Raw genomic sequence first — 27915 nt, forward strand, 5'->3', positions numbered from 1 at the left:
TCATTTTTCTAGAATTTGACATTCTTAATTTATAGAATAAAATAAATGTGGCGTAATTTGCTTAATTTTAAGCTTTCCCATGTCATTTTCAAATAATTTTTAAAAATAATGCATTTAGTTTTTCAAAGTAGATAATATTTTTAAAGAAAATTTACCCTCTCTCCATTGAATATGATATTGATATAAATAATTAATTATGAATAATATATTTTGAAAGTAATTATATCCTCTGAAATCTTATTTTGTTTTCTTTTAGCTTTTTGAAAGGTGATATATTTATTGTACACAATGATATGGGAGATGGTTGGCTTTGGTGCACTTTACATCGTACTCAAGAAAGTGGATTGGTATTTAAAGAACTTGTTGAGGAATTGGTGAGTTAAAAATTTATTGTTAGAAAAGAATGCCTTATTTTTTAAATTTAATTTTTTGTACTTTATTGTTTATTAATTTTATGTATTGAAATATATATGGGGACATATGGAAGTTTATATTTAAGTCATTATATTTTAATAATTTCTGCAAATTAGTTACAATATTATATTCTTCAAATTCTACATTGATTACATTATTAAATAAATAATTTTTTTTTAAATTTGTTTTCCTAATATTGAGATATTTTTATGCATATTAGGATGATGATGTTGATCCCAATGAGATTTATCCATGGTTTCATGGAACTATAAGTAAAGAAGCTGCCGTGGAAAAACTTGCAAAGAGTAAGTCATGGAAATTATTTCTTAATTATAATTTATTTTTCTTTCCTAATGTTGGATAAAAATGTATTGCAATAATTTATATTACAAACACAGGTATAAAGATATATAAAAAATTTTTTTACATTCTAATCTAATAGCATCATTTTATTATTTTTTAATAATAAATTTGTAAGATATGTAATATTTTTTAAAAGAACTAATATAATGTGCTTCCATCTATAAAAAATATAGGTATGGATTACAGGTTTAAACTTATTCTTAGAAATTGAATTACATTGAAATTTTCAAAATTGTTGAAAAATTATTAAATACATAAATCAAATATATTTTTGCTATTGTTGATTAATGTTGAATTAGTGATCTGATTAATGTTTTATACAATGGCCATTGTTATTATAAATTTGTAAATATTTTATTTAAAAAATGGTATTTTCTAATGAATGTATGCAAAAAAAATTCACTTGTTTTGTGTAACAGCTTCCTTTGGGTAATAATTTATTCTTAAAAAGTTACAATTAATGAAAATCTTTTCTTTCTTTTGTTTTAAGGCTTTGAATATCAATGAAAATTATTTTTTACATTCTGTTCCAGTGGGTCCTGGAAGCTTCTTAGTGAGACCTAGTGATAATTCCCCTGGAAACTACTCATTGTTCTTCCATATTAACAATACTATTCAACGTTTTCGAATAGAAAAAAGAGGAAACAGATACATCATGGGAGGAAGATGCTTTGACAGGTAAAAAGTTAATTTTAAGTTTAAAAATTGTTTCTTCAAGAATCTGCTTAATATTTATAGTCATTCTTGTAGACAATACAGGGTGATCTACAGGTGTATTTTTTTTAATGCACTGCAGTGCTAATATTTTTGTCATTCACTAATGCATTTCTGCAAAATTTTCTTAAACTGTTTCTACTTTTCCTGAAATATTTTTAAATATTTCTCCAATTCTGCCTCATATAGTTGTATTTCATTCTTTCAGTGTGAGAGATTTACTTTCTTGTGGATAAAATGTCAAATCGTCATAAAGATACAAACTGCTTATCGGAAGATCAATAAAGCTGTATGATAATTCCAAAGTGTGGAATTAATTAGTAAAAATATATTGTTAAAAAAATCATAGAAAGTGAGCAAGGTCTTAATATTGTTGTTACCAAAGCATATATATATATATATATATGCTTTGGTATAAAAGTGAGATATATATTGCTTTCTCATTTCTAAAATTTTGTTTCAAAACCATCTTCCAACAAAAATGGCCTAAAAATGTTACGAGAAACAATATTCTATCTTATCAGTTCTTACAGATAAATTGTAATGTCAGTAATTTTTTAAAATTATTATTTCATGAATTTTTAAATTTCTATTTCTTGATAAAAAATCATGTGCTTGATGAATTAACAGTTACTATGGCAATATCTTTAATCTCATGTGCAATTCTGAATTTTCATAGATCAGTCCTGTACTTTTGTTTGATTAACTCAACCTGGAATGACTTTTATCATTCATGATAGACATATCTTTGTTATCTTCAAACAAATTAATCATTATTTGAACTAAAGCATAGCATTGTTGTTTTAGTCCTTCTTTCAGTTATTTAGTATTCATTAGTTTTTATGTATGAAAGTCCAAATCAGGACTACTATAACACTAGAAAATATGAAAAAAACATAAAGAATTTAAATATCACTTTTAAAACAGGGAAAATGCAGGGAATTTTAAAATTTTCCATAAAAACTAGAAAAGTACTAGGAATTTTTAATTTTCTTAGTCCCCCCCCTATCTAAAAAATACTGATCTCTTTAAACAGGATGTGTAGCACCATGAAAGGCCTTAAAAAGTGCTTAAATTTGAAAAACATTTTTAAGCACCTTAAAAGTGCTTAATTTTGGAGGAGTGCTTAATTTTCTCGAGAAGTACAAATAAGATATTCCTTTTTGTTTCCTTAGGCAATGAATACGATAAATTGATAAAAGTCAAAATTTTTTATTTATTGGATATATCAAAAAAGATGAAAGGAAAACATTCAGTGAAAGGATACAGGAGTTTCAACCGATGTTAAGAAAATGCTTAATTAATTTTTTTCACTCCTTTTTTCAACAATGGGCACCAGCGTATGTTGAAGTATTAGAATGATTATTCCAAAAGAGCGAAATACGAAATATGCAGAACTGGAAAACAGCCCTAGGTTGCAACTAGAAACGCATTTGAACTTCTTTTACAGTTAGTGTTCTAAATAGCGAATAATTTATTTTAGTTATGCCAGGTGACTTTATGTTCAACTCTTTATGTTTTCTTAAAGACTACGCAGATTAGCTCCGTTTGATGAAAAATAAGACAGTATTGTGTGTAAAAGAAATAGACACATCAGGGATGGGAGAAGTTATTCTAAAGTGCACTTGAAAGATATTTGTGATACTTAACTGCTTTTATTCTGATTACCGTGATGTTTCATTGCATATTCAATCATCATTCTCGTTAATATGTTGTTTTGAACGATTGCGAAAGGGATTTTATTGTACAATTATTTATTGCAATTATAATTACTTTAGTTGACTGCTCAAAATCTAGTGAGTTGAAATTTTAATTTGAAGGTGTTAGTTTTCAATAATTTCTTTTGCGGTGTACTTTTTTAAATATCTTCATTCCTTTGAAAATTATCATTTGTTCAACCAACCTTGTCAAATGATAGTTTTTATTTTCTTTTTAAATTCTGCCAGGTTTGATATTTAAAATTTAAAAGAAATAAAAAGTTTTAAGAAACCTTTATGATTTAGATTATATCATTTTTAAGGGTTTTTTTTCTTTCTCTTTGTTACTTGTACACAGTTTTTGGTTTCCCTGCGAATTTTTCTTTCTCAGTATATAAAGATTTGCCTGATTAATACGGAGAATCACTGAAATAAAGGACGTGAAATTTAGTGGGTAAATACTTTTTGGATATTAGAGGTTCACTAAGGATATTGTAAAATTTTAGTTAGAAATTCAATTCCAAAGTTAAAATTTGTAACGTACTTCCCACATAACATAAGGAATATTATGGCACGAAATTTATTTTTAAATCTTAAAGGTGTTTATACAATATTTCCCGACACTCTTCTGTGAATTTGTTTGCTGCTTTGTTACATCTCATTTATATGGCCTTGTCGGACAGGCATTAACTGTGATAGTAATAGAAGGATTTTCCCATTAACAGCTTTCTAGTCTGTCCTTGTCTTATAGTATTTTGATGGATTTCATCTTTTAAAGCTTCAGAAAAATACCGGCCACACTCATTCCATCAAAAAATTCTTACCCCTCTTCTTTGTAAACCAATTTTTTAGAACTAAAGAAGGAAATTCATAGTTAGTACATATGTTTGGAATTAATTCCGATAAAGAAACCTGATATAGAAATCCATTAGTGAACACAAGCAGAAAGTATTGAATACAGCAGTTGCAAGTTATCCTCCATAGAAAATGAATGCTACCGACTTTCCCTTGAATATATTCAGCAACCCAAATATACTATACTCTATAGAAATTAAATAACTGTCATGAAAAGCTAATTTAGAAAAGGATTTTGTATCGAACTGCAACAACATTCAAAAAAGTAAGATAGAAAAGAAAAAAAAAACTTTTATAAGATGTAGAATTTGGAATTGTTAATGTGAAGTTTTTTTTAAAAAATGTAAAATTAGCTGTAATGATAATGCTTCTCTACTTACCTACCTAATTAGTTGTAATTATAATGTTCTTGTTTCTATGTTTATTATTTCCTTTCATATAAGTATTTATATGAATGAAAAATGTCTTATATAATCATTTTTAACAAAACTAACGTGAAAATAAAAGCTGTATGTAGTAATAAATTTAATTTATCAATACAAAATAATACTGTCAGATTTTTGTCATTTTAATTTTAAAATTTGGGCTGAGTATTTTAAAAATTAGGGAAGGGAAGCAGTCAGTTACTTTTTGTGTGTAATTTTTTAAAAATTGTACACATAAAAAAAGTAAAAATTATTAAGACGTAAAAGTTATTTAACTATATTTTTTCTGATTTTTTAAAAAAATTTAAAATTTAAATTTAAAATTATTCTGATAAGAATCTGTCAGCATATCTAGTATTAATAAATTAAGTTTTCTGAGCTAATATTTAATTTATTATAGTTTTTTTTTGTATAATTAACAAAAAAAATTTTTTGTCCAATGTCTTGTGAAAATAATTTTATGAATCCATTTTTATTGAATTTACCAATTATTGAATCTTTAATGTTTATAACATATATTGATTTTATTCAGTTTGTTCTTAATTCAGATTTTCAGAGTTTCTTTGTATTAATTATTGCTGAAAATAATTTTGCAATTTAAATAAATGATGAGACTGGATTCAACATCCAAACATCGATTAACATTTGAAAAGTTGTTTTTTAATCAAAAATTAAAATTTAAAAACAGATATTAAAAAATGTAATAAAAACTGTAATTTATTATAAGACAAAAAATTCAATGAGTAGAAAATTCTTGATTTTATGTATTCATGCATGTACAAAAGTAAATTTTTTTTTTTTTCTTTCTTTTTTTTTTTTTTTTTTTTTTTTTTGCTAAGGTGCTTAAAAAGTGCTTAAAGGCGCTTAATTTTTGCATCCATTTCACGCTACACACCCTGTTAAATGTGGCAAGATTAAAAGATTGTTGTTATAGCTGTAAAAAAAATCAAGTAACATCATTTGCAGAATCTCATCACTTTTTTACTCGCTTCCTTTTTCTACTGTATAAATCAATTTAATTTGCATTACAGATTTTTAAAAAAATGCTGATAATGGAATAGTGGCTTTCAGCTACTTGAATGCTAATAGAGCTACTGAAAATAAAACTGATACATCTTTTAAGGAAAATATTTCCTTTTTCTGAATAATACTACAAAAAAAAATGAATGCATGTCCAAAAATATTGTGTTTTTAAAAGCTGTATCAGATTAATTATTGCCATTTTAAAAGCTGTTTAAATCTACATTTATTAAAAAACAGTGCCATATTATGTAAGGAAGGAATGGCTGATTTGTTTTATTTGAAAGCACAAATTTCTACTGCATGTTCAAAATGTGCAAAGATGAATTTGAAATTTTTTTGAAAAATTAGAAAATAAATTCAAAGAATATCTTCATTTATTTAGATTAGTTCTAATCTAATGTTTTGAGTTTCAAAAATTTTTTTCTAATTCTTGGGAAGTTGTAAAAAATAATTATTTTATTGTCACAAGGCAATGCAACTGAAAACTGAATTTAGTATCAAAAAGCATATGCTTCTTAAAACTCTGAAAGGAAATTGTTTAATTAGTTTAAGAATTATATGTGAGAGCATGAATTTTTATGGAGATGTCTTAAATATTACGATCTCAGGGGATTGACCGACAATATGCAAAATTAGCGCATATAAGATATTATGAAATTTTAAGAAAGTAAAAAAAAATTCCAGGTTCAAAGAAAGAATCTAACAAATGAAAATCAGCTTTGCAAATTAAGTTGTTGCAAAAGGGAAAAAAAAAAAAAAAAAAGTGAAACTGATGACTGAAAAATACAGAAGTTCTATAAATTAATGCTTAAATGTATGAATTGCGGGGAGGGGGGAAGATTTGATGCTTTTTATTATCATTATCTGATATCAGGATAGCAAGAATGTTGTTTTGTATTTTATTTCACTTGAGTCCATAATATAGATTGACTTTAAATTAGAGAGCTTGAGGTAAATGCCCAATATCCTTTTTTCCCCCTTAACATTGAATTTGTTTTTGTAACATTCTAAGCAATCATAAAGAAACATAGTTTTTTTTTTTTTTTTTTCTGTATGTAAATATAAACATTTATTTGACATATCATTATTTCTCGTAATATTGAATTGTTGCATCTCTTTGCTTTTTCACTGATAACAACAAAATAGTTATAACTGGCACACTTTCTGTTATACTGTGTATGCATACAGAAAATTTGTTCCACCAGATTTTGAATGACATTTTAACACAGCATTGACAGTTTCTGCACAAAGTACATTTTATAATGTTCTTATTGACTTCTAGTTTAGAAACTTTCTGGCAACTTTTCAAAATTTGCTTTTCCGTTGTTGCAGCTCAATTTAAAAAAAAAAAAAGCTGGTGTTTATTTTTATTAACAGACCTTCCTTTGAAATGTTATTATACATAATAGAATAGTATTTCGGATAATCTCATAAACATTCAATGTTTAGCTGATGCCTAAGGAAACCTCATAATTTAATTACAAAATAAAAATATCATAAGTAGCCATATGATTTTACGGCATTATAGGTACTAAATTGTAATGACATCCTGTGTATTGTAACTGTGGGATGCAATAATTTTTAATTTTACACTAGATTGAAATGGATATTTGCTTTGTTCACTTCTTTTCTTGCCATTTTTTTTTTTAGTCTTAAATACTTTTTATACTTGAGTTATAAAATAAAACATTTATTACAATATTTATTTTAGCAAGTTTTGTAATTAATTTTTGCTAAAAAATGGTTGAGAAATTATTATTATTATTATTTGTATTCCTTATTATAATTAATAAAGATCAACAAAGCAACATTTGAGTTATTAAAAAAATCACACAGCATGTGATTAAAATAAATATTCATGTAAGAAAATTGCTTTCATATTTATTCACTAATAAAATTTTATGTTATGGATAATTATATGTTACAACTCCTGTTTTAGTTCTTTTTACACCATGTTCCTCTTAGTCAATCTTGATTTTAAGAAAGAGATGCATGTAATGTTCCTGTGCAGTGGAATAAGGGAAAAGAATGCTATAAAAAAGACAGAGCCATTAAATACTTATTTGTATAGACGAGTTTAATGAACAGTGTGTATTATATTCATTGCAGTGAATACATTAGATTGATGATTGGTTTAAATATTACATGCAGAATTAAAAAGATTAATTATTAAATATATACACTAAAAAAAGTTCGAAATTCTGCTATTTTCGATGCTTATATCTAAGCGACCATTTTAATGTGGAATTGCATTTTAAGTTAGCAGTTTTTTATCACAGGTCTAATTTACATTTTTTTTTTGTAGAATGCTATCCATTTCATTTGAACCATTCTGTATAATTTTCGTGATATGTGATTTTTATTTACTATGTGATATAATATTGTGATTTTTATATACTATGCATACTGAGCAATTGAACAATTTTTTTCATGATATGTTTCAAAAATATTTTTTGTCAATCAAAAATTTTGATTCTTTTATTAAGTTTGGAAGCTGTTATAAGCAGATATAAAGTTGAACAGATTGTTGAAGGACACCACCTTGGAGAACCAGTCCTTAAAGTAAGATTCTTATAATTTTATAAAAGTTAAAAATCATAAACATATATTATTTTTGTTTCTATGGTTTCTTTGTTTCCCCTCAGGCACCTTATGAATCTAAGGAACTCAGTAAAGCTGAAGAAATTCAACAGAAATCTCAAGATATATATGCAACATTACGAGAAAGTCGTGAATCTGGAATTGCTAAGCGCAACAAAGGAATAAGAATGAAGGGCTATTTGAATAAGAAAAGTATGAATTCTTGTCTTTAGTTTTACATAAAATGAAATGTTCTAATTTTGAGGAAAAATAATATTACTTTAAAAACGTATCTTTTATTTTTGTGTTATAGAAACTGAAATGTATATTTCGTAACTTTAATTCTCAGGTTGTTTTAACCCAGGTCAAGGGAATCGCAAGTGGAAAAATTTATACTTTGTTCTCAGTGCCAAAGAGCAACAACTACTCTTTTTTGATAACCCTCGGGTAAGATGTAGATTTGATAGTTTTGAAAATGATTTTTTTTTTAATTGAAAATAATGTAACATCCTGAAGTGTTATTTTAATCATGGCTACCTCACATTTATTTAAATGCCAACTTTTTAAGTGTCTTGTATTTTTTCAAATTAAAATTATCTTTTTTAGCGAACAAAACCAAAAGGGTTAATTGAACTGAGCTACACTTATTTATATATGGTCCATGATAGTCTGTTTGAAAGGTACAAATAAAACTTACTTTGTTAGATTTAATCTATGATATATGAATACTTATTTTTTGAAATGTTTGATATTTTTCTTTGTGTTAATTGATATTATATTATTGCAGACCTAACTGTTTTCAGTTAGTTGAACGTGCTCTACCTTGTATTAGTACCGTATACTATTTATGTGCCAGCTCTCCTGATTTAGCTCAGGTATTTTTTTGTAATTTAATTTTAGCTGTATACATTAATATATAGTAATATGAATGTTAAATTCAACATTGAATAATTTTAAATTTATTATTTAATGTATGAAAATATTAATGTTGATAAAGTGTTTATGGTAACTATTACAGATCATTAAATACTCAATTTTTATTTACTACTATTAATTATTCTTAAATGATCTGATTTCATTGTATGCTGATTTTGGATCCTTTCAAATAATTTAAATTTTGTATTAATATTTCAAACATAATGATGTAGTTTTTATTTTTTAAACTAAATTTTTAAAAAGAGTATACTTTTATAATATTTATTTTACTTGTTAAATTATTGATATAAATCTATTTGAAAATTAATTTTATTAAATCTATCAATGCATTATTATTTAAATTAAATTCCAAAAATTCTTTAGTGTAAATGGATGGTAAAATTTTATATAAGTTTCTTCTTTGTTATCAAAATATGTAAGTACAATTTCTGGAAGCAAGATCACTGAATCTGTATCAAGTAGGCTAGAGACAAATATTATCCTAGAGCCAATTCTAATGAGGAACATTATTTGATACTTTTAGTAAATCTATAGAATTATAACTGCTTGATAGCTATCTTTTGAACTAAGCATCACCAATGAAATGCAAATTTCAAGAATTCTTGTTTGAAACTTTGAGAAAGATTTTTCAAATGACGCACTTTCCATTTAGTATTATTCAAGCATTATCAACAGTATCTCATTTTTTATGAAGTGTTGCATTCTTTAAGGGTTAATAAGTTTTTTGACGATAAGGATATTCTTGATAGAAAAACTAGACTTCCTGGTTTAAACCCTTTTGAACGTATCTAGTTTTATCTTGATGGGAAATGGTAACTTGTCATATACCTTTTGAAGACAATTGAGGATTTGAATATTGCATTGTTAGCACTTAAGATAGATTGCTATAGGGGCATAGCTCACACATCTTTCCAATTGATATTATGATTTAGAGAATTATCCATTTTATGATTAAATTTGCAATACTTATTTTAGATTTTCTATATTTGATCAGGTTTGCTATTATTAGTATATATCATGGTTATTGAATGGTACACTGTGGTTATATAAATATCCTGTTTTGAAAAATCATGAGGGTAGTTTTTGATGGATTTATAATGTTGACTGGTTTATGTGACAAGAGAATATTTTAACTCTTATATAATTCTGTTGAATACCAAATTTTAATGAGTAATTTTTGTAGGTTTTTAGAAATATAACATAATGTTCAAATTCTGGTAATTTTGAAAGTTATTTATTTTCTTCCTTTTTTTTCAAAAATTCTTGAAAATTGTTTGTTTACCAGCTAATTTTTGTCATTTGATAATATTAAACATTATCACTGCACTCTCAGATTTTGTATTGTTATATATTGCTTGATTAAAATTTGTTTTCATTTTTTTTTTTTTTTTTCAGGAATGGATACAAGCGATTAAACCATTGTGTTCTCCCCAATTACCTAGAGGTCGGGCACCAACTCATAATGTTACTGAGGTACGAAGTCTGCATTTGACTCTTCTAGAAGCCCACCGCTTGCCTGTGAGACTTGTACCTCATCCTTTTTGTATAATTTCACTTAATCAAGTAAAAGTTTGTCGAACTCAAGTGAAATGTCCTCCTGATCCAATTTGGGAAGAGGACTTTATTCTAGAGTAAGTGATCAGTTCTTCTCTGAAAAATAAAAGGCATTCTTAAAAGTTGCTCTTTTTCATTCTTTTGCTTCTTTATATAATCTAATAAATATCAACAAATAACATTTTCTTTATTGTTTTCTAAATATATTTTTAACATTTTATAAAATAATTGATGCAGTTACTCTAGTGAAGCATCATTAGTAATTTTTTTTTCTTCTTGTTTACAATTTACCAAAAAAGATTTCTAACAAAACTTTTAGCAAGAGAAATGTAAAAGAAAAGCTGTGATTCTTTTAACATATATATTTTCCTTTTAAAATTTATTACCCATTAGTAAATATAAGAAGTTGCGTTTGTAAAAAAGAAAGAGTATTTTTGTAGACTATTTTACAGAGCACCCTTAAAAATTTATCATTTCATAAAATGCTGGATTTATTGTGTTATATATTTGTATTTTTTAATGTGTATATCCAACGACATTTTTAATATTTGAATCACAGAAATCTAATGTGTATATTGATTGAAGTCCTTTTATTCCATCAATTATTTACAATGTACCTATATAAGTATTTTCAAATAGGTTGACATGTGAATATCAACATAAGGAATTATGTTGAAATAAAGTTGTGTCAAATTTAAATTGCTGAAATACCAAAAATTGGAACTGATAGTGCAGCTCCCCTTCTCTCTTTTTTCTATATGGGGTGGAAAACATGTTTGTGGCTTGGTCTTATTTTTCTTCTTCATTTTTGTGAAAATGCTGTAGATAACTTCATAAGATCTTATGATATATGAGACAGAATACAAAACTGAGCGTGCTATCATTTACAACATTTTAGTAGAATCTTCTACCTGTGATTACTTTTTATAAATATTTAGATTAGCATTTCAGCTTTTTGGTAAAATAAAACAAAAATGAGCTCAATGTAGTTTGGATGATTTCATTAAAATGAAAAAATAGAATAGAAAGAAATTCTTGCTGCTTTTTATGAATAAATTTTAGGAAGAATGCTTTTATATTAAGTGCACTTCCCTAGCACCTGTTTATTCTTTTTTCTTCTTGTTTTTGAGTTCTGAAATTATTCAGTGTCCCCAGAAGTCAAACTAATGATATTTTTAAAAGAACTGAAAATTAAAAAAATTGTTGGTGGAAAGAATTGCACATCACACTAAATGCTAACAACTTATGTTTTTTAAATAAGTGAAATTAGGCAGAATACTATAAAATATGTTTTCAATTACATTTTTATGATATTTTTTATTTAAGTATAAAATTACTTAAAGCCAAAGGAATCCAGATATATTTGGTTCCGGAAATATTATCTCATATTCTGATTTGATGTAATTCATTTTTGTACAATTTATATTTAAGAAATATCATAAAAAAATATTCATTTTCATTGTTGGACTGAATTTTAAAATATTGCTTGTATAGATATGCCCATATTTTTAAACATTTATGAATCATTTTAATTTTGAAGTTCACAATTATTTAATCTTAACTTTAGCTTCTGTTCTGTTTATTATTATGTTAAATAAATATTTCAAATGAAATAGTTTATCATAATTATTTATTTTGTTTTCTTTTTTCTTTTAGAGATATTCCATCTGATATAACATCATTTTCTATCACTTTGTACAATAAAGGAAAACGTTCCAAAGACATGGAAATTGGTTAGTAATATGAAATTGTCAACTTTGAATTAATTTTCTTTTTTTTTGTGCAGGATATTTATTATGTACATGAGCATTTCTAATAGTTACTTTTTTTTTTTAGCTGAAGTAACTGTGGAATTAGAAAATTTAATAAGTGGTGAAGAAATTGAAGATTGGTTTCCACTTGGAGGTTTGACTCCACCAATAAGAGAAGACTGGGGTTCATTGCGAGTCCGAATACGCTATATTCATGAAGTTATTATGCCATTGGCTGAATATAATGCTTTAAAAGAGGTACACCATTTGTAGTTCCTTCATATTCAACATATTTATATATATATATATAAATAGGATATTTAACACATTTTTGCTTAAGCATCATCTTAAAATAACGTCATACATATTTTTTTTTCTTATTTTTCCTTTTAATATATTTTCAAATTATGTGCGAGATTAGAAATATTGTAAGTGCAATGGCATTTAGAAGGAAATGCAGTTGCTGTAAAATTCAAAATTCTATTTATTTGATATCTAAATATGCCATTTGAAAGTAATGAAAAATTAATTTTAAGTTTATGCATGGAAAATTGAATTATGTAGTGCATTATTGGTTTTTAATGAAATGCATCGTACATATTACCTGTGAAGTTTTTTAAGCAAGCAGAAAGACAGCATGGGAAGTTTTACTCAGTGTTTTCTTGACTTTGAAAGAAGTAATACCATTTTTATGATGTCTAAGAATTGTTTGATCTATCTTTTATTAGGTTGTAGTAAAGGAAAATCAGTTTAACATCATGCAGTTGCAGCTATTAGTTTTTGAAAGATATTGATAAAATGAAAGTGTGGATAAATTGAGATTATTGCATATGTAATTGATTGCTATCTGAGGAATACCTATACAAAATGATATTCAGAATAAACACCAAAATAGTACCCCCTTTCTTTTTTTTAACTGAAGTTCTTATATTCCCCTCCTCCGAAACTTTACGCTGTGAGGGTGGAATATAAATTTAGTTTAAATAATTCTACATGCTTGAACTTAAATGCACATGTTTGTTATTATTATTTTTGTAATCTACTATATCACAATAATCTACCTTTTTTTTATTTTAATGACTGATATCAAATACTGGGAAAACTAATTAGTAAACAATATTTCTTGTGTTATTTAAAATGAAAATCCAAGGCACTTTCTTATAAAAATTGTGTTGTCATAACAATTTAACAATTAACATTTTTCAATATATTTATTCATTGAAAAGTGTCAATTAAATGTCAGAAATTAAACTATATTTTAGAATTTTTTTTAATAAAGCATAAAAGAAAATTCTTTCATTATAAAAGGAATTATATGAAAAATCTAATTCAATAACATATTTTAAAAATAAGTAACATAATTTTTGTATCAAATTAATCAGCAGTTAGTAATATAAAATTCAAATAAATATTGATTCTGAATTCTTTCTGCTTTAAAGCAGAGTCAAAGATTTAACTGGCTTAAATTTTCTCAGAAATCTCCCCCTACAATGTGTTAATGTGTTATAATATATATATATATATATATATATATATATATATATATATATATATATATATATATATATATATATATATATATATATATATATAGTAGGATGAAATTGGGGGGGGGGATCTAATTCTGCAATTAATATCACAATTATTGAAAATAGAAAAATATTTAATTATGATTAAATCCCTTACTTTTTATGCTGAATAATAAAAACAAATGTGAAACTAAAATTGATTTATTAAATTTATCCTATTTCAAGAAGTAGTCATACATATTTAATTAATAGTTTGTTATTCTATCTACTTCTCTTTCATCACTATAGCATTTTTGTTACCTATAATCTCTTTGCTTAGCATTTTCACTTTTAGCTAAATTTATTTCCAGCTGTTTTCGTTCTGTTGAATTAATAGAAATCCTATGTAAACTTTTTTTTTCTGATTAATGGGAAAGCTTGGAGGATACAAATATGCTTTAATAGGTGTAATAGATTTTAGATATGCTTTAATTTTTTTTTTCTCCTACTCTAAATAAAGAAGTTAGAATATATAGTTTCATCAAATACTATTCACAAGATTAGTTTATATTTTGTCAATATATATATCTTCGCTTATCAATGAAAAAATATTTTTTAATGTTCATGATTCAATTGTCAATATCATCAATGAAATTAGAGTAAAAATATGAAATATTTATTTATTAGATATTTTAAGATAAACTGAATATATTGACATATTAAAATGAGTAAAGATCTTTATTTTAATTTTTAAAAATCTGGCAGGTGAATAAAAAGAAAGCAAAAACTTTTCAATTATATTCATTCGATTTTTTTTTTACCCTTTAAATTTGCATCTCCTATTTATGGTGCCCAGGAAACCTGCTTTGTTTTCCTGATCCTTCTTAAACTATTGTTTTTATTTACCTTTTTAAATTAACCATTTAAAAATTAGATAACCTGTACTAATCTTTATTTTTTATTACAATAACAATGTCAGTTTCAAAAAGGAAAATCTCACATTTGGACTTGATATCTTTTCTGAGATCCTGTTCTTTGTAGTATATCCTTGTGAGTCAGTTTAATATTACAGATTTTGTGTGATGCTCTTTTCATGCATATTATTGAAATAGCATCTTTTGTAATTCCTGTAATAAAGTAGCTGTATATAAAAAAATACTTACAAAACTTTATTTTACAACCATGTACTTAAAAGCATAATTTATTACCATTATTCATTTTACTAGTAAATCAACTCATATTCAAATGGATAGTGGTTAAAATGGAATGCCAAATAAAGAGTTTTGATAAATTGAGAATGTGGAGGGAAACATAATAAATCAATATAAATTATCTGCGGTTTGCTTTCTAAAATGACATCATATCGAAGTAGTTTTTATAACTATTTTTAATAAACCATAGTGGTGATGCATCTAATAAATCAAACTCAGTCAATGTTTGTTAGAAGCTATCAAGTTTTATAAGTTTGTGAAAGAGATGTGACTCATATTTTTAAAAACTAATATATGTTATTAGAAACATTATTTTACTCTTCGTTAAATAATGTTTATACCTTCCTTGAACATAATTAGCTGTATATTGGTTCATTTGTTCATGAAATTTAATGATGCACATATCAATTTTTTTAATGTTTGATTTGTTGTTTTAACTTCCTTTTTTCCAGTTTAAAATTGTAGGCTTTTTATTAGAATTAATGTTTTTTTCTGCTATGAATAGAAAACTTAATTATGCAAAATACTTCTAATTTTTAAAATAGGGACATATTAAGAAAGTCCTTTTGTGTTATAAATCATATATTATATTCCTACAAATTCTTTCAGCTTATCATGGAAGAAGATTTAGAAGTTGTGAGCATATTGGCTGATCTTTGTCATAGAGACAGAACTCCACTTGCCAATGCAGTTCTTAGAGTATTCCGATACGAAAAGAAAGAAGCGATGCTTTTGAAAACAATGAATGATCGAGAAATTCAGTTTGAAGGTAGTATTATATTTTCCTTTCTTTTTAAAAATTAAATTATTTTTTTACAATATTTCATCATATTTTAACAAGTATTATCTGCTGAAGTTTATGTTGGATATTACAGTTGTTCAATGCATAGCACTCTTTTTTTTTTTTTTTTCCTCCCTGTAATGTATTTTTTATAAATTTTTTACAAAAATTTATTGACTTTCTCATTGGAGACAATCTAATATTCAAAGGAAATTCTTTTGCAATTTAAGTGTGCACATGTCTTCAAATCTGCACTTCTTTCGGCACCATTCTTTTCTTGATACATATCCATATATTTAATCATTTAATAATATAATAATGACTTATAATCTTGAATGATAAATTTCCTATCAATATATAATCAAATTATGTTTTCTTATTTGCTAAACTTTTTTCTTTTATGTAACCAACGATAAATCAAAATTTATTGTTGTAGTGTCTTTTTAAATTTTGTATTATGTTTGTAGTTTGAAAAGTTATTTTAATATTTTGATGTGTAATATTTTTTTAAAGGATTCTTAAAGATAAATGAAGGGGGGGGGAATTAGAAAATAGCAGAGCTTTTGTGTTTGTGTAATGATATCTCTTAATTTAATTTAAAGCTGAATTCGTTTTTTGATTTTTATCTTAAATCATATTACTTCATTCTAAAATTTTCTCATATTTCTTGATCTAAATCCTACTTTTTAAAAAATTTTTTATAACACATGCTATAAAATAATTGCTGACCATTGGAGTTTTTCATGCTGAGAGTGAAGGGATAAAATTCTGTTATGTATACACATTCCTTTAAAAGAACCTAAGATTCCCTTTTTGAAATTGAAATGTATCAAAGAAATCCTTACCAGAATATGTTGGTTAAATCATTAGTGGAAAAAATTTGTCACTTTTGCTGTTGTGTTTTGATGCGAATAAATGTGTTCTGCCTTTCATCCTTATATATAAATTATTGCCCTCCTGTGGTGAAATAAATTGAAATTTATTCCAAAAGTGCCATCTTCTTAGTTCATGCATCTACCAAAATTATGTTATATAGCATAAAAAAATGTTGACAAAACTTTGTTTCATATTATTGCTTAGTAATATATAAGATTGGTTGATTTTATAGATTTGAAACTGTTTCTTAAATGGCTAGAAAAATTCTATAAATTTCCTAATTTTAATCTTTAAAATTTGTAGTATGTATAATTTTTTTTGAGAAAATATTTTTAACATTTGCAATTAGACATAATTTGTGTGTTATAGAATTTCCATCAGCATTATGTGTAAGTAGGGATTGCAATACCGGGATACCGAATACCGGTATTTTGAGCCATTTGTACAATTTTGTAATACCGGTATTCACAAGTTTAAATACTGGTTTTTCGGTATTTCCTAGAAATTTTTTAAATTGTCTCCCCTTTATGTTCAGGGATCACCAAATAGCAAAATAGCATATGTTTTTTTTTGTCTTCCTAACGGGCGAAATTAATTTGCTAATTAGTGGCTTAATTAATTGCTTAAAACTAAATTTGCGAAACATGGATTATCCCTGAAAGAAGATATTGTATCCATAACGACTAATGGAGCCACTGTTATGAAAAAAGTTGGAAAGTTGATTGGTTCAAATCAGCAATTGTGCTATGCTCATGGAATTCAATTAGGAGTAATAGATATATTAAACAAAAAAATAAAGAACAGAAGAATCCAAATACTGTGGATATAGAAATTTCGGATTCTGACATTGAAAAGAGTAAGTGATATTGACAATTAAGATTATAACAATGTAATTGTTGAAGAAGATATTGCTAATGAGGATGAAATATTAACCCATCAAGAATTGTTTTCTATAATTTATAAAGTTCGAAAAATTGTTAAGATATTTAAATGTTCCCCTATAAAAAAGGATATACTACTAAAATATATACTAACTGAAAATAGAATATATGTTAATATTAGATTCTAAAACACGTTGGAACAGTTTACTGCTAATGATGGAACGATTTTTGAAACTGAAAAATCCAATCCAAAAAGCAATAATCGAGTTAAACCTGTAAATTAATTTTTCAGATAGTGAATTCGACTTAATATCCAGAACTATATCAGCTCTACTTTCAATAAAACTGACTATTGAGGCATTATGTCGGAGAGATTCTATTTTATTAACAGCTGATGCAACAACAAATTTCATGTTGCAGTCACTGAAAGAACAGCACACATCACTATCTGAAGAATTATATATTACATTGAAAAATCACACAGAAGAAAGGTATACCGAAATAGAAAATGTCTTACAATATTTACATAATTATAATGATTTTAAAAATGAAAATGAAAAAGAAGAAAAGAAAATAATCAATTCAAATCTGATTAAGTTTAGAGTAAATTTTCTTAAAATTTTTTACCCGCAAACCTATCCACATTCAGAAGAATTCAAAGATTATGATGACACTAATGTCGATAGTGAAAAGGAATTGTCTCTTGAACAAAAATTAGAATTAGCGATAAATAAAAAAATTTCAACGAACCAAAATCATATACAGAAATCAGCTTAATCCAAAACCATCCGACGATTAATCGATTTATTTGAAAATGAGGGATTTAGAGGTGAATATTTGGAAAAAGTATATTGCGCATTGCTAACAGTACCACCAACTAGCGTAGATGCCGAAAGAGCGTTTTCGACAGCTGGTAATTTTTACACAAAATTACTTTTCATTCTTAATGACAGTACAATTGAGGCATTATGTTTTTTTTAAGATGACATTTGAAGAATTTGCATTAGTACCACAGACTGAATAGTGATATTTACACTTTTTTGTGATTTAAATAAATAAGTTGTTCCTTTACTTTTTTGTGATTCTTTATATAGTGTTTTAATTTATACGTTACATATTATTTTTTAATATTTACACTCTCTTATGAAACTGACAAATAAAACGAAAAAACACCTGTGTTTTCTTCCTTTTTCCTAAAATGTCTAATACCGGTATTAAAACCGGTATCTTGGTATTAAGATCTAAAAAATACTGAATAACGGTATTGAAATTTTGGTCCGGTATTGCAATCCCTATGTGTAAGCTTTCCCATGGTATACTTGTATCATTTTACATTTATTTATTTGTTTTTCAAATTTCATTCTGTATTTTTATTTCTCTTTACAGAAGATACAACGACTTTATTTCGATCTGCTTCTCTAACTACTACATTAATGGATCATTATATGAGATCAACAGCTAATGGCTTTTTACACCAAGCGGTTCAAGATTTCATACTCAAAGTGATGGACAGTAGACAGTCATGTGAAGTTAGTATTGTTGGTTACTACATTTTCATTATTTTTTTTATTTTACATGAACCCAAAATATATTTTAAATGCACCAATTAAATAAAATACTTGTTATATTATTTTAAGATATAATTTTTTTATATATATATTATAGTTGAATCCTAGTAAATTAGAGAGTCCTATTGAAGCTTGTACAAATGCTGAAAATATGTTAGGTCTTCTGGATGAAGTAATTGAATCAATCTTCTCATCGATTGATGCTTGCCCTAGGTAATTTACTTCATACTTTTTTTGTATTAATATTTTGAATTGACATCTTTTAAAATGTTGTTGAAGATGCATCAGTAATCTAAAGCAATAAATATCCTGATTAAAGAAATGGGCAGTTCTCACAATTCAAAACTTGACCATTGAGAGTGGTATTCTGAAACAGTGTTAAATCTTAATGTAAAAATTCTCTGACACTATTCTGAAGATAGCTGCAGATCATTATGTAGTTTATAATATTTTAATAACAGATTTTGTACATCTTAACTAATTCTTATTTCCTCAATGCTCTATTTTATTTTATTTAAAATCTAGTTACTATATTTTCACTGATATGGTATTGCTAATGCATTCAGTTTGAAAAAAGTAATTCAGATTTTATTCCCCTATCAATAAATATCTAGGTAGAATACCATTATCTTTTATTGAGACATCCTTACTTTAATAGTAAATTTCCTTTAACTGGGTTTTTTTTTATATATATATATATTAATACCTTTGTTAACCAGTTGCCATGAAGTGTCGATTTCTTTAAATTTTGTTGAAATTTTTCATATATAACTTGGTATTTATCATTCTAGCAGTAGTATTTTTTAAATGTCAAATTGCTATATATATTATAACTCTGAACTTTTATAGCCTTTTACTTGCTATGTTTTTAGTATAAATAAACCTTCATAATGGAGTGATGGTATTATAATGTAGTTAGAAAAATGGTTGTTTTTGTAATATACCTTTTATTGCCCACTATCTCTTTGAGTACTGCAATTTCACTTTCTTATTCCTTGCATAAGTTGTCACTAATCAATTGTTTTTGCTTTGAACAATGACAAAAAAACCCATATGATTAAATACTTGAAAAAACATTGAAAACAATTTGAACTTCATTGCAACAATAAAATATACTGTTGAAGATTCAAGGAAAATTACGTAACAAATAAACTGATAGAATTAAAAATATAATTTTTTAAATTTTAAAATAATTACAAATCATTCTGAAATATTTTCAGAATTTATCATGAAAAACACAAAAATTGAGCTTAACTTCCAATTAATTAAAATTTTGTTCTTAAAAGTTGCTCTGAAGTGCATATTTTTCCCTTCAAAATGCATTTATGAAGAATAAAAGTTTTATATCAAATGGAACATATTGTCAAAACCACAGTAGAATATTAACACAAATAGACACATGTTCTTATTTATTATTAATGGAGAAGTTCATGATTATAAATGAAATCAAATTAACATATGTAGACTTTCAAAAACTGATTTATTTTTGTAATTTTTAACAATTCACTTTGTGATCCTCCTTGTCTTTTTTTATCCTTATTCTTTTGCCCGTTTATATGAAAAACCCAAGGAGGGGGGCACCTCACATATGAGAATGAGAAACTTTTAGAATGATGGTGGGCTCTCACACCCTATTGGGTCAGCTATGCTACCCCCCTACTAATAACAGAATTTGCTTCCTATGGAAGGGGTTGTATAATGCTCAATGATGACCTTAAAAGAACTCGACCTTAGTAGTTGCTTCTATGCTATTGTGGTACCAGATTTATCTGTGGGCAGGTTTAAAATGCTATGGTTACCATAAATGGCTAAAATTTCATCCATGAATCCTGACTATCAAGCAATGGAAAAACAAATTTAAACCACAATTTTATTGTGGCTATTTTTATTTTGTGAATAATTAACTTAGAGAATAGTAAGTTATAAGGAAGAAAGATCTTGGAACAGTCTGTCTTTTTCTGTCTAAGGAAATTATTGATTTTCATAATTTTGCTAAGCCATTTTTTAAATTAACATTATATTTTGAAAAGATGAAAAGCCAAAAATAGGAAAAAAGAAACATAAAAATATTTCTTTATGCAAAATTTTTGGCAATTTTTAAAAGTTCTTTTATGAATAATAAAAGTAGATAAGCTTTTAAAATTAAATGTGTATGAAATATATTTACAAATTTTGATTTTTTTAAAGTTGATGGCATTTATTATAATTTTAATATATTTATAATTAAAGAAATCTCAATTAGTTAAAAACTTTAATAATCTTTCAGTTTTTTAGTTTCAAAATTAAAGATGATTTTAATGCTTGTTTTCATTTTCTTTTTAGAACTCTAAGGTATATTTGTAGTTGTCTTCAAAAGAATGTCATGGCTAAATGGCCAAATGATCCATTAGTTAAAACAAGAGTTGTCAGGTTAGTAAAGTCTTTTTTTTTTTTTTTTACATGCTATTTTGCACAATTTTTAAATGCTTGATTTTGACCTCGGATGTTTTTCATATATTTTATCATTTTTGCATACGATTTTAGTCTAAATTAGGAGAATTTAAACTGTAATTTATCATTCAAATAAAGATGTATAGAACAATAGTTATGAAAATGTTCTTCCTTTCATCATCTTTCAGATTATTCAGCATTTGCTAGCAAAATGTGTGCTTCCAAATTTTATTTCTATGCGAAACAGGGAAGTTTAAGAGCTTTGTTCTATGCTATTTGTATTTAAATAAATTCATTTTAATGTCTTACAGTGGTGGTTTGTTTCTTGAAATTTGATTTCATAATTTAATAATCTAAATAGAGTTTAAAGTGAATATCTGACTTGTATGGAAGTTGTCATATATGAAATCTAAACATAACTGAAATATTTCATGTTATTATAATATTGAACTTGAAAAGTGGGGTCCTAACAAAGGCTCTTCTAACTTTAAATTCATAAAAAAAAGAAAAAGGAAAGGGATATATTTAAGGTGTTAGATTGTTCGATATATTTACTTGGTTGACCTCTATTGATCAATTTTTTTCCCTCTTCCTTATTTTAGTGGGTTTATTTTCCTTCGATTGCTGTGCCCTGCCATTTTAAATCCTCGTCAGTTTAATCTAATAAATGGTAAGTATTTTAAAATATAGTGTTCAATTGAAATTTTTTTTGTCATATATATGTATGTATATGCATACATTTTCCCACTCCTCTAGACACTCCTTCTGAAATTGCTGCTCGAAGTCTGATCTTAGTGGCAAAGTGCTTACAAAACCTTGCTAATTTAGTTGAATTTGGGGCCAAGGTAAATATTATTACAAATATGGTTTTAGACACTATAATTTCATTTATATAAGAGTTATTGATGGGCTGTTTATATGTATATACAAATCTATACTGATTGATTTCTATGAAATGCATTCCACTTTAAAATTTTCCTTTCTATTATAAGTTATATTTTCATCTCAGCTTTGCATTTAAAATTTCCATTTATATTACTTATCTTTTTTTTTTTTTTTTCAAAAACCCTGATGAAATATTATTGGGCATTTTAAATTAGCATAAAAAAAATTAGCATCAACTTTTTTTTATATTAAGAATGCCGAATAAAAATATTAAAAAGGTGTTAAAATCTATGACATGTTTATAGGAGCCATGGATGGAAGTAATTAATCCTTTCATCCTGAAAAACAAAAATAGAATGATAAAGTTCCTCGATGACATATCGGTAAGTATAACTTCTTATGATTTCAAAAACATATTTTTTATTTGAATTAAGATTCTTACAGTTTAATCATTTCTCTAGAATGTTCCAGAAAGACCTGAACCTGAAGAGACGTTTTCTGGTGATCCTGCTCGTGACTTAGCTACTATTCACCATATTTGTGCAACTCATAAAGAAGAATTGCAGAATTTGAACCAACATAAGGTTAGTTACAAATATATATATATTTATACATAATATAAGGATAATTCAGTATTAGGTAAGATTAGTTAAAGTACAACATAGATTAATTATGTATAATATTTTCAGTTTATAGTTTTCTTTAATGCATGTGATATGCAGTACTGTTAATTTGCATTCCTATTTCATGGATGTAATAATTGAATACACATTAATGATATCATGATTATTTTTTATGTAATTAAATATTTATAACTATACAGATGATGAAATGGCTACATGAGTAATTTATATGAATTTTTTTTTATATGACTCTTGTAAACTTTTAAATGCATTAGATACATATTCATAAATTAAATTTTATGTGAACCATATTAGAATTGTACAATCTTGGTGTAAAAAATGAAAAAAATTGTTTAGGCTTCCAATATTAATGCATTATAAAATGTTGAATTTTCAGTGTTCATTAAACTTATATTATTCTTTTTCAGCCGATATTGAAAAAGTTGATAACAGTCACCGATATGCTTTCCAAACATAAACAGCACTATACAGAGATGCTGAGATAGTATTTCAGAGAAAAGAACTGCCTATTTGTTAGTTGGAATAGATCTGAGGAGCAGCAGCCGGCTAGACTGCATAATTTAGGATCGCAGTTTCAAGAGCCGTTTAGTTCCCTTTTTATCTGGCATCATGTGACCAATTATGCCAGCAGGTTCTGGCTCAAAGCGAAGTACATACGAATGATGATTATTTCCTATCAAGCCCAGCTTCTCCATTTGCCTCTTGCCAAAGGATATAGACTGGTTATTCAAAAGAAAATAAATAAATAAAAGAGCTTGCAAATTCCTTACATTGGTATATTAAAGACTACATGTAAGTAATGCATTAGCTCTTTCTCTTGGTGCTGTGTTGTGAAAAGCTGTGGTCAATTTTCAACTTCCAATAACGAGCCCTGTACAAGAAAGATTTGCATTTTTTATATTGCCTTTCAAGTGGCCATTATTTAACTTAGTCATGTTATTAAACAAAAGCATTTAAATACAGATTATCCCACCAGATACTAGGTGATAACTCAGGTAAAGGGCATATTTCTAAGTGAAACAATTGCAGTTTCTTTTCAATTAGTTTTATTTCTTTATACGAAAAAGGAAATTAAACCAACAATTTATTTTTAAAAATATCTTAAAACAATTTTAAGTTCTCTTGGTAAATGACATAGTCATAAAAATTGTAATTTATACCATTGATGAATAGAGTGAAACCTCTTGTCAATGATTTTGATGGAAACAATGCCAGTATTTTCTTACTCGCTTTTTTCTTTTAGTGAAAGGAAGATTTTATTTGATTTTTGTATCCTAAATTACGCTTGTTCAGAGCATCAGTGAATTTCTTTTAGCAAATGATTTTTTAATATATTTTGTCATTTTTATTCTTAGTATATTTTTATGAATTCCTTTCCATTGCAAAATTGTTCTTTTAAATGAATTTAAATTCTTGTTTCAATTTTTAAATCTTTTAAAATTAAAGATGCTATCTCTTTCTTATATCAAAAGTCTTTAAAAGCAATATTCTATAGCTATTGTATTTCATTTAGTGAAAAAAATTTCTATTTGAAATATAATGCTGTAATAAATACAATAAAATTTAATGTAATAAACTAATAGAATTGTTGCTTAAATTTTATAAATAAATAATAATACTATAAACACAACTACCTGATGTCCAACCTGTAGACAATTTACAGCATTACATGATTCCATTGTAAATAAATTCATCTTTTTTATAAGTGTATTTAAGTACACTGATTGCATTTTCATTCCAGTTTCTCTTTATAATTTGTGTTTTGTAATTTCCTATCTTTTTGCATTCTACGGTAATTAATTACCTGCAAAATTTTAGTATAACAAGATATTAAAATTAATGGGTGAAATCACATCTATTAATAATACTTAAAATCTCTTATGAAAAATTATTCTCTTTTAAAGGTTATATATTACCAAATAATATTTGATAATTTTTTTTTTTTCTTATCTAAATTTAAAAGCACACACACTCAGAATTTGAAGCCTTTAAGATATTCAAAGAATAAATTCTTTAAGTTAAAAAAAAAAAGTTTTTTCATCACTAATTGCATTTTAAAAATGAATCTCAAATTATAGGGATTAATTTACAATATTCAGTATCTTTCACACTGTGGAAAATATATTAAAATGGAATTATTGTAATTACAATCTCTGCATATGCGATTATGTTTTGATAATGCTCTCTTATGCAGATGTCAAAACTCCTCCAAAATTTTGTAATTGTGGTTTTATGAAACATTAATTTTGTATCATTGTGATGATTATAAATCTTGTATTATCTTCTCTAATGAAATGGTATGAAACCATTTAACATTATTATATTTTATTATCCAAGACCAGTATAATTAGATTGAAAACATAATCTTCTTCTTTAAATGCTAGTATTAATTAGAGAATTCTAATCTGTAGATAAAATAAACTCACTTTTTTAGACATTGCAGGCATCATTTGCAGTATTTGATACTCGACTTAATCTTGTCTTTCAACTGAAAATGATAAACCTTTGCAATGATAAATGTGCTGCAGATAAAATACTATCATAATTTTACTATGTGGCATTTTCTAAAAACAGCCAATTATATTATATTTTTTGTGCATAATTTAATTTAACAATTTAAAAGGCTTTCTTTATGCCATCCATTTCTATGATGTTTTTAATATATTTTGATTGATTTGTTTTAAAGAATGCACTTATATTTTAAACTAATGTGCAAGAGGTTTCACAATATATATAATTTCAAAATTAATTTTGATTTTAGTTACAATTAAATTTTATGTCCAATTTTTTATACCAATATTGTAAATTTTAGAATTTAATTGAACATTAAAATTTACAATATATCCATCTTAAATTGATCCCTGAATCATTTTTCTAAAAACTTATGGAAATATTGGAATGTCAACCTTATGAGTATGTTTTCCTTTACAATTTTTGAAATACTTAAGTTGACTTTGATGGAATAGTGAAATCAGTTCATCATTTGGTATATAAAATATATCATAAATCATTCACTTAATCAAAAACTCCTCCTTGAGTCATTTTGATTTTTTTTCCTAGGAATCATTAATAAGATGAACTTGTGATATTTTTTTAGTGGATATATTGATACAGATTGTGTAATTTTCATTGTAAATAGCTTTTATTAAATCAACCTCAATTAAAGTTTTTTAAATTAAAATTTTAGAAGCAAATTGCCTTTCCTTTTAAACTGAGATAGTAACAGAAATAAATGTTCCACAAAAAGTCTTTATTCCTGTTTTCAAATCTACCTATAATGAAACATTCCAAAAGAACATATAAGGAATATGGTTCTTTTTTTCCAAAATAGTCATTTATAAATAATATGTTACTTAGTATCCTTTTCTCTATTAAGTAATAAAATATTCATATTTCAATATATAACAAGATTTATGTTGAAAATAAGGTATTATCTTCTTGAATTCCTCCTCCCCTTTCAATTTTATAATAGTGATTGTTGTTGAATATTTCTTCAAGAAATGGTATATTGATTTTGCATTTTACTCTGAAAATTAATCATGATTTATTTCAAATATTAAATTGTTGCCTTTTCCTGATGAATCAAGTTTGATAATTGCTTTTGTTTGATATTTCATCAGCTAAATATTTATAATCCATGTACGCAATAAGAATTTTATGTAGAATTATACGATTTTATTTCAAATGTAATTTAAAAAAGAAAATATTGCTCAAAATAAGCGCACCACCTGATTGTGTAAAACCATGCAAAGGATCCATTCAGTGCAGGGCTCTTTCCATTTCTAGATGTAAATATTTTTTCCTTTGCCAAACAATATAATCTATAGGGTTGCCTTAAAAATTAATATGAATCCACTGAAACACAATAAATGAACTGATTTTTTTAAAGAAAAATTTTTTGTTTATAAATATTCTAGAACAAATTTTTTATTAGTTTTCAATTTTCTTTTCTATTGAACTGTTATATATTGCTTTAGTCGATTTAAAACATTTCTTTTTTGTAAAACATCAAATGTGCTTTAGCAGTGAGCATACGGCAACCCTTTTCCTGGCTGAATTTTAACACGTGAACCTTCAAACTTCACAGACTCAAAATAGTTGCTTAAAACATAAAAAGAAGTGGCTTATTCCAAGAGTGTTCTGCACATTTATTAACATTAATCTCCATGTTTTAGGATCCATTTTTTTAATTTAAGATGTGAAATATTTCTGGTAACTTTATAAGAATATATAAAAATGTGTATATATTGTATGACAGAAGATATTGTTATATAGACAATTGTATTCCAGTCATTACTCGAAGCCTCTCTTTTCAGCTCTGCAGAAACATGTATAAATGATTTGAAATTATATGACGCATGATCTCTAATTTGTGATTGTGGATCATTTATTGTCAATAGGCATTTTGTAACATGTGCATGTTTTATGTGAATAAATCATGAAATGGTTGTTTTCTTCTGAACAGAAAAATCACTCTTTATAATTGCATTTATATTTCAAAATCTTGTACAAATATTTATAAGCAATAAAGGTCAAATGTTTAAATATTAAAAATAGGATGAAATAAGTTAAAGGGATATCTTTGATGTCCAACAGCACAATATCTTACTGTATTTTAACGAAAATAATTCAAAATTATTGAATTACATTACCTTGTTATTCGATAGTAAGTAACCATAAATGATGCTTTATTTTCTAGTCTACTTATATATAACTTCACATGTTTCTGTAATTAAACTGTTTTCTGAACCTATGTGAAGATTGTTGCTTGTTTTAGCATTTAATTAAAAAAATACTTAAAATCTCTGCTTTGATTATT

At 25.8% G+C, this 27915-nt stretch overlaps 1 protein-coding gene across 2 annotated transcripts in view; it reads left to right on the plus strand.

Moving 5' to 3' along the window:
- Nucleotides 1-27883, plus strand: part of LOC129963518 (ras GTPase-activating protein 1-like) — a 35473-nt gene extending 7590 nt beyond the window's left edge. The window contains exons 5-24 of one of the 2 annotated variants that reach the window (XM_056077950.1): nucleotides 257-374; nucleotides 635-719; nucleotides 1311-1455; nucleotides 7978-8053; nucleotides 8137-8284; nucleotides 8421-8518; nucleotides 8678-8751; nucleotides 8859-8946; nucleotides 10403-10638; nucleotides 12218-12294; nucleotides 12398-12570; nucleotides 15641-15800; nucleotides 18956-19098; nucleotides 19235-19350; nucleotides 21460-21546; nucleotides 22170-22237; nucleotides 22324-22412; nucleotides 22758-22835; nucleotides 22914-23036; nucleotides 23504-27883. In XM_056077950.1, coding sequence (XP_055933925.1) covers nucleotides 257-374; nucleotides 635-719; nucleotides 1311-1455; nucleotides 7978-8053; nucleotides 8137-8284; nucleotides 8421-8518; nucleotides 8678-8751; nucleotides 8859-8946; nucleotides 10403-10638; nucleotides 12218-12294; nucleotides 12398-12570; nucleotides 15641-15800; nucleotides 18956-19098; nucleotides 19235-19350; nucleotides 21460-21546; nucleotides 22170-22237; nucleotides 22324-22412; nucleotides 22758-22835; nucleotides 22914-23036; nucleotides 23504-23581 — 2260 coding nt within the window. In that variant the 3' untranslated portion in view covers nucleotides 23582-27883. The remainder of the gene's footprint in view (nucleotides 1-256; nucleotides 375-634; nucleotides 720-1310; nucleotides 1456-7977; nucleotides 8054-8136; nucleotides 8285-8420; nucleotides 8519-8677; nucleotides 8752-8858; nucleotides 8947-10402; nucleotides 10639-12217; nucleotides 12295-12397; nucleotides 12571-15640; nucleotides 15801-18955; nucleotides 19099-19234; nucleotides 19351-21459; nucleotides 21547-22169; nucleotides 22238-22323; nucleotides 22413-22757; nucleotides 22836-22913; nucleotides 23037-23503) is intronic. The other variant, XM_056077958.1, reaches the window with a different exon arrangement.
- Nucleotides 27884-27915: the final 32 nt, after the last annotated feature.

Source organism: Argiope bruennichi, chromosome 1, assembly GCF_947563725.1.
Source record: "Argiope bruennichi chromosome 1, qqArgBrue1.1, whole genome shotgun sequence".
Lineage (NCBI taxonomy): Eukaryota > Metazoa > Arthropoda > Arachnida > Araneae > Araneidae > Argiope > Argiope bruennichi.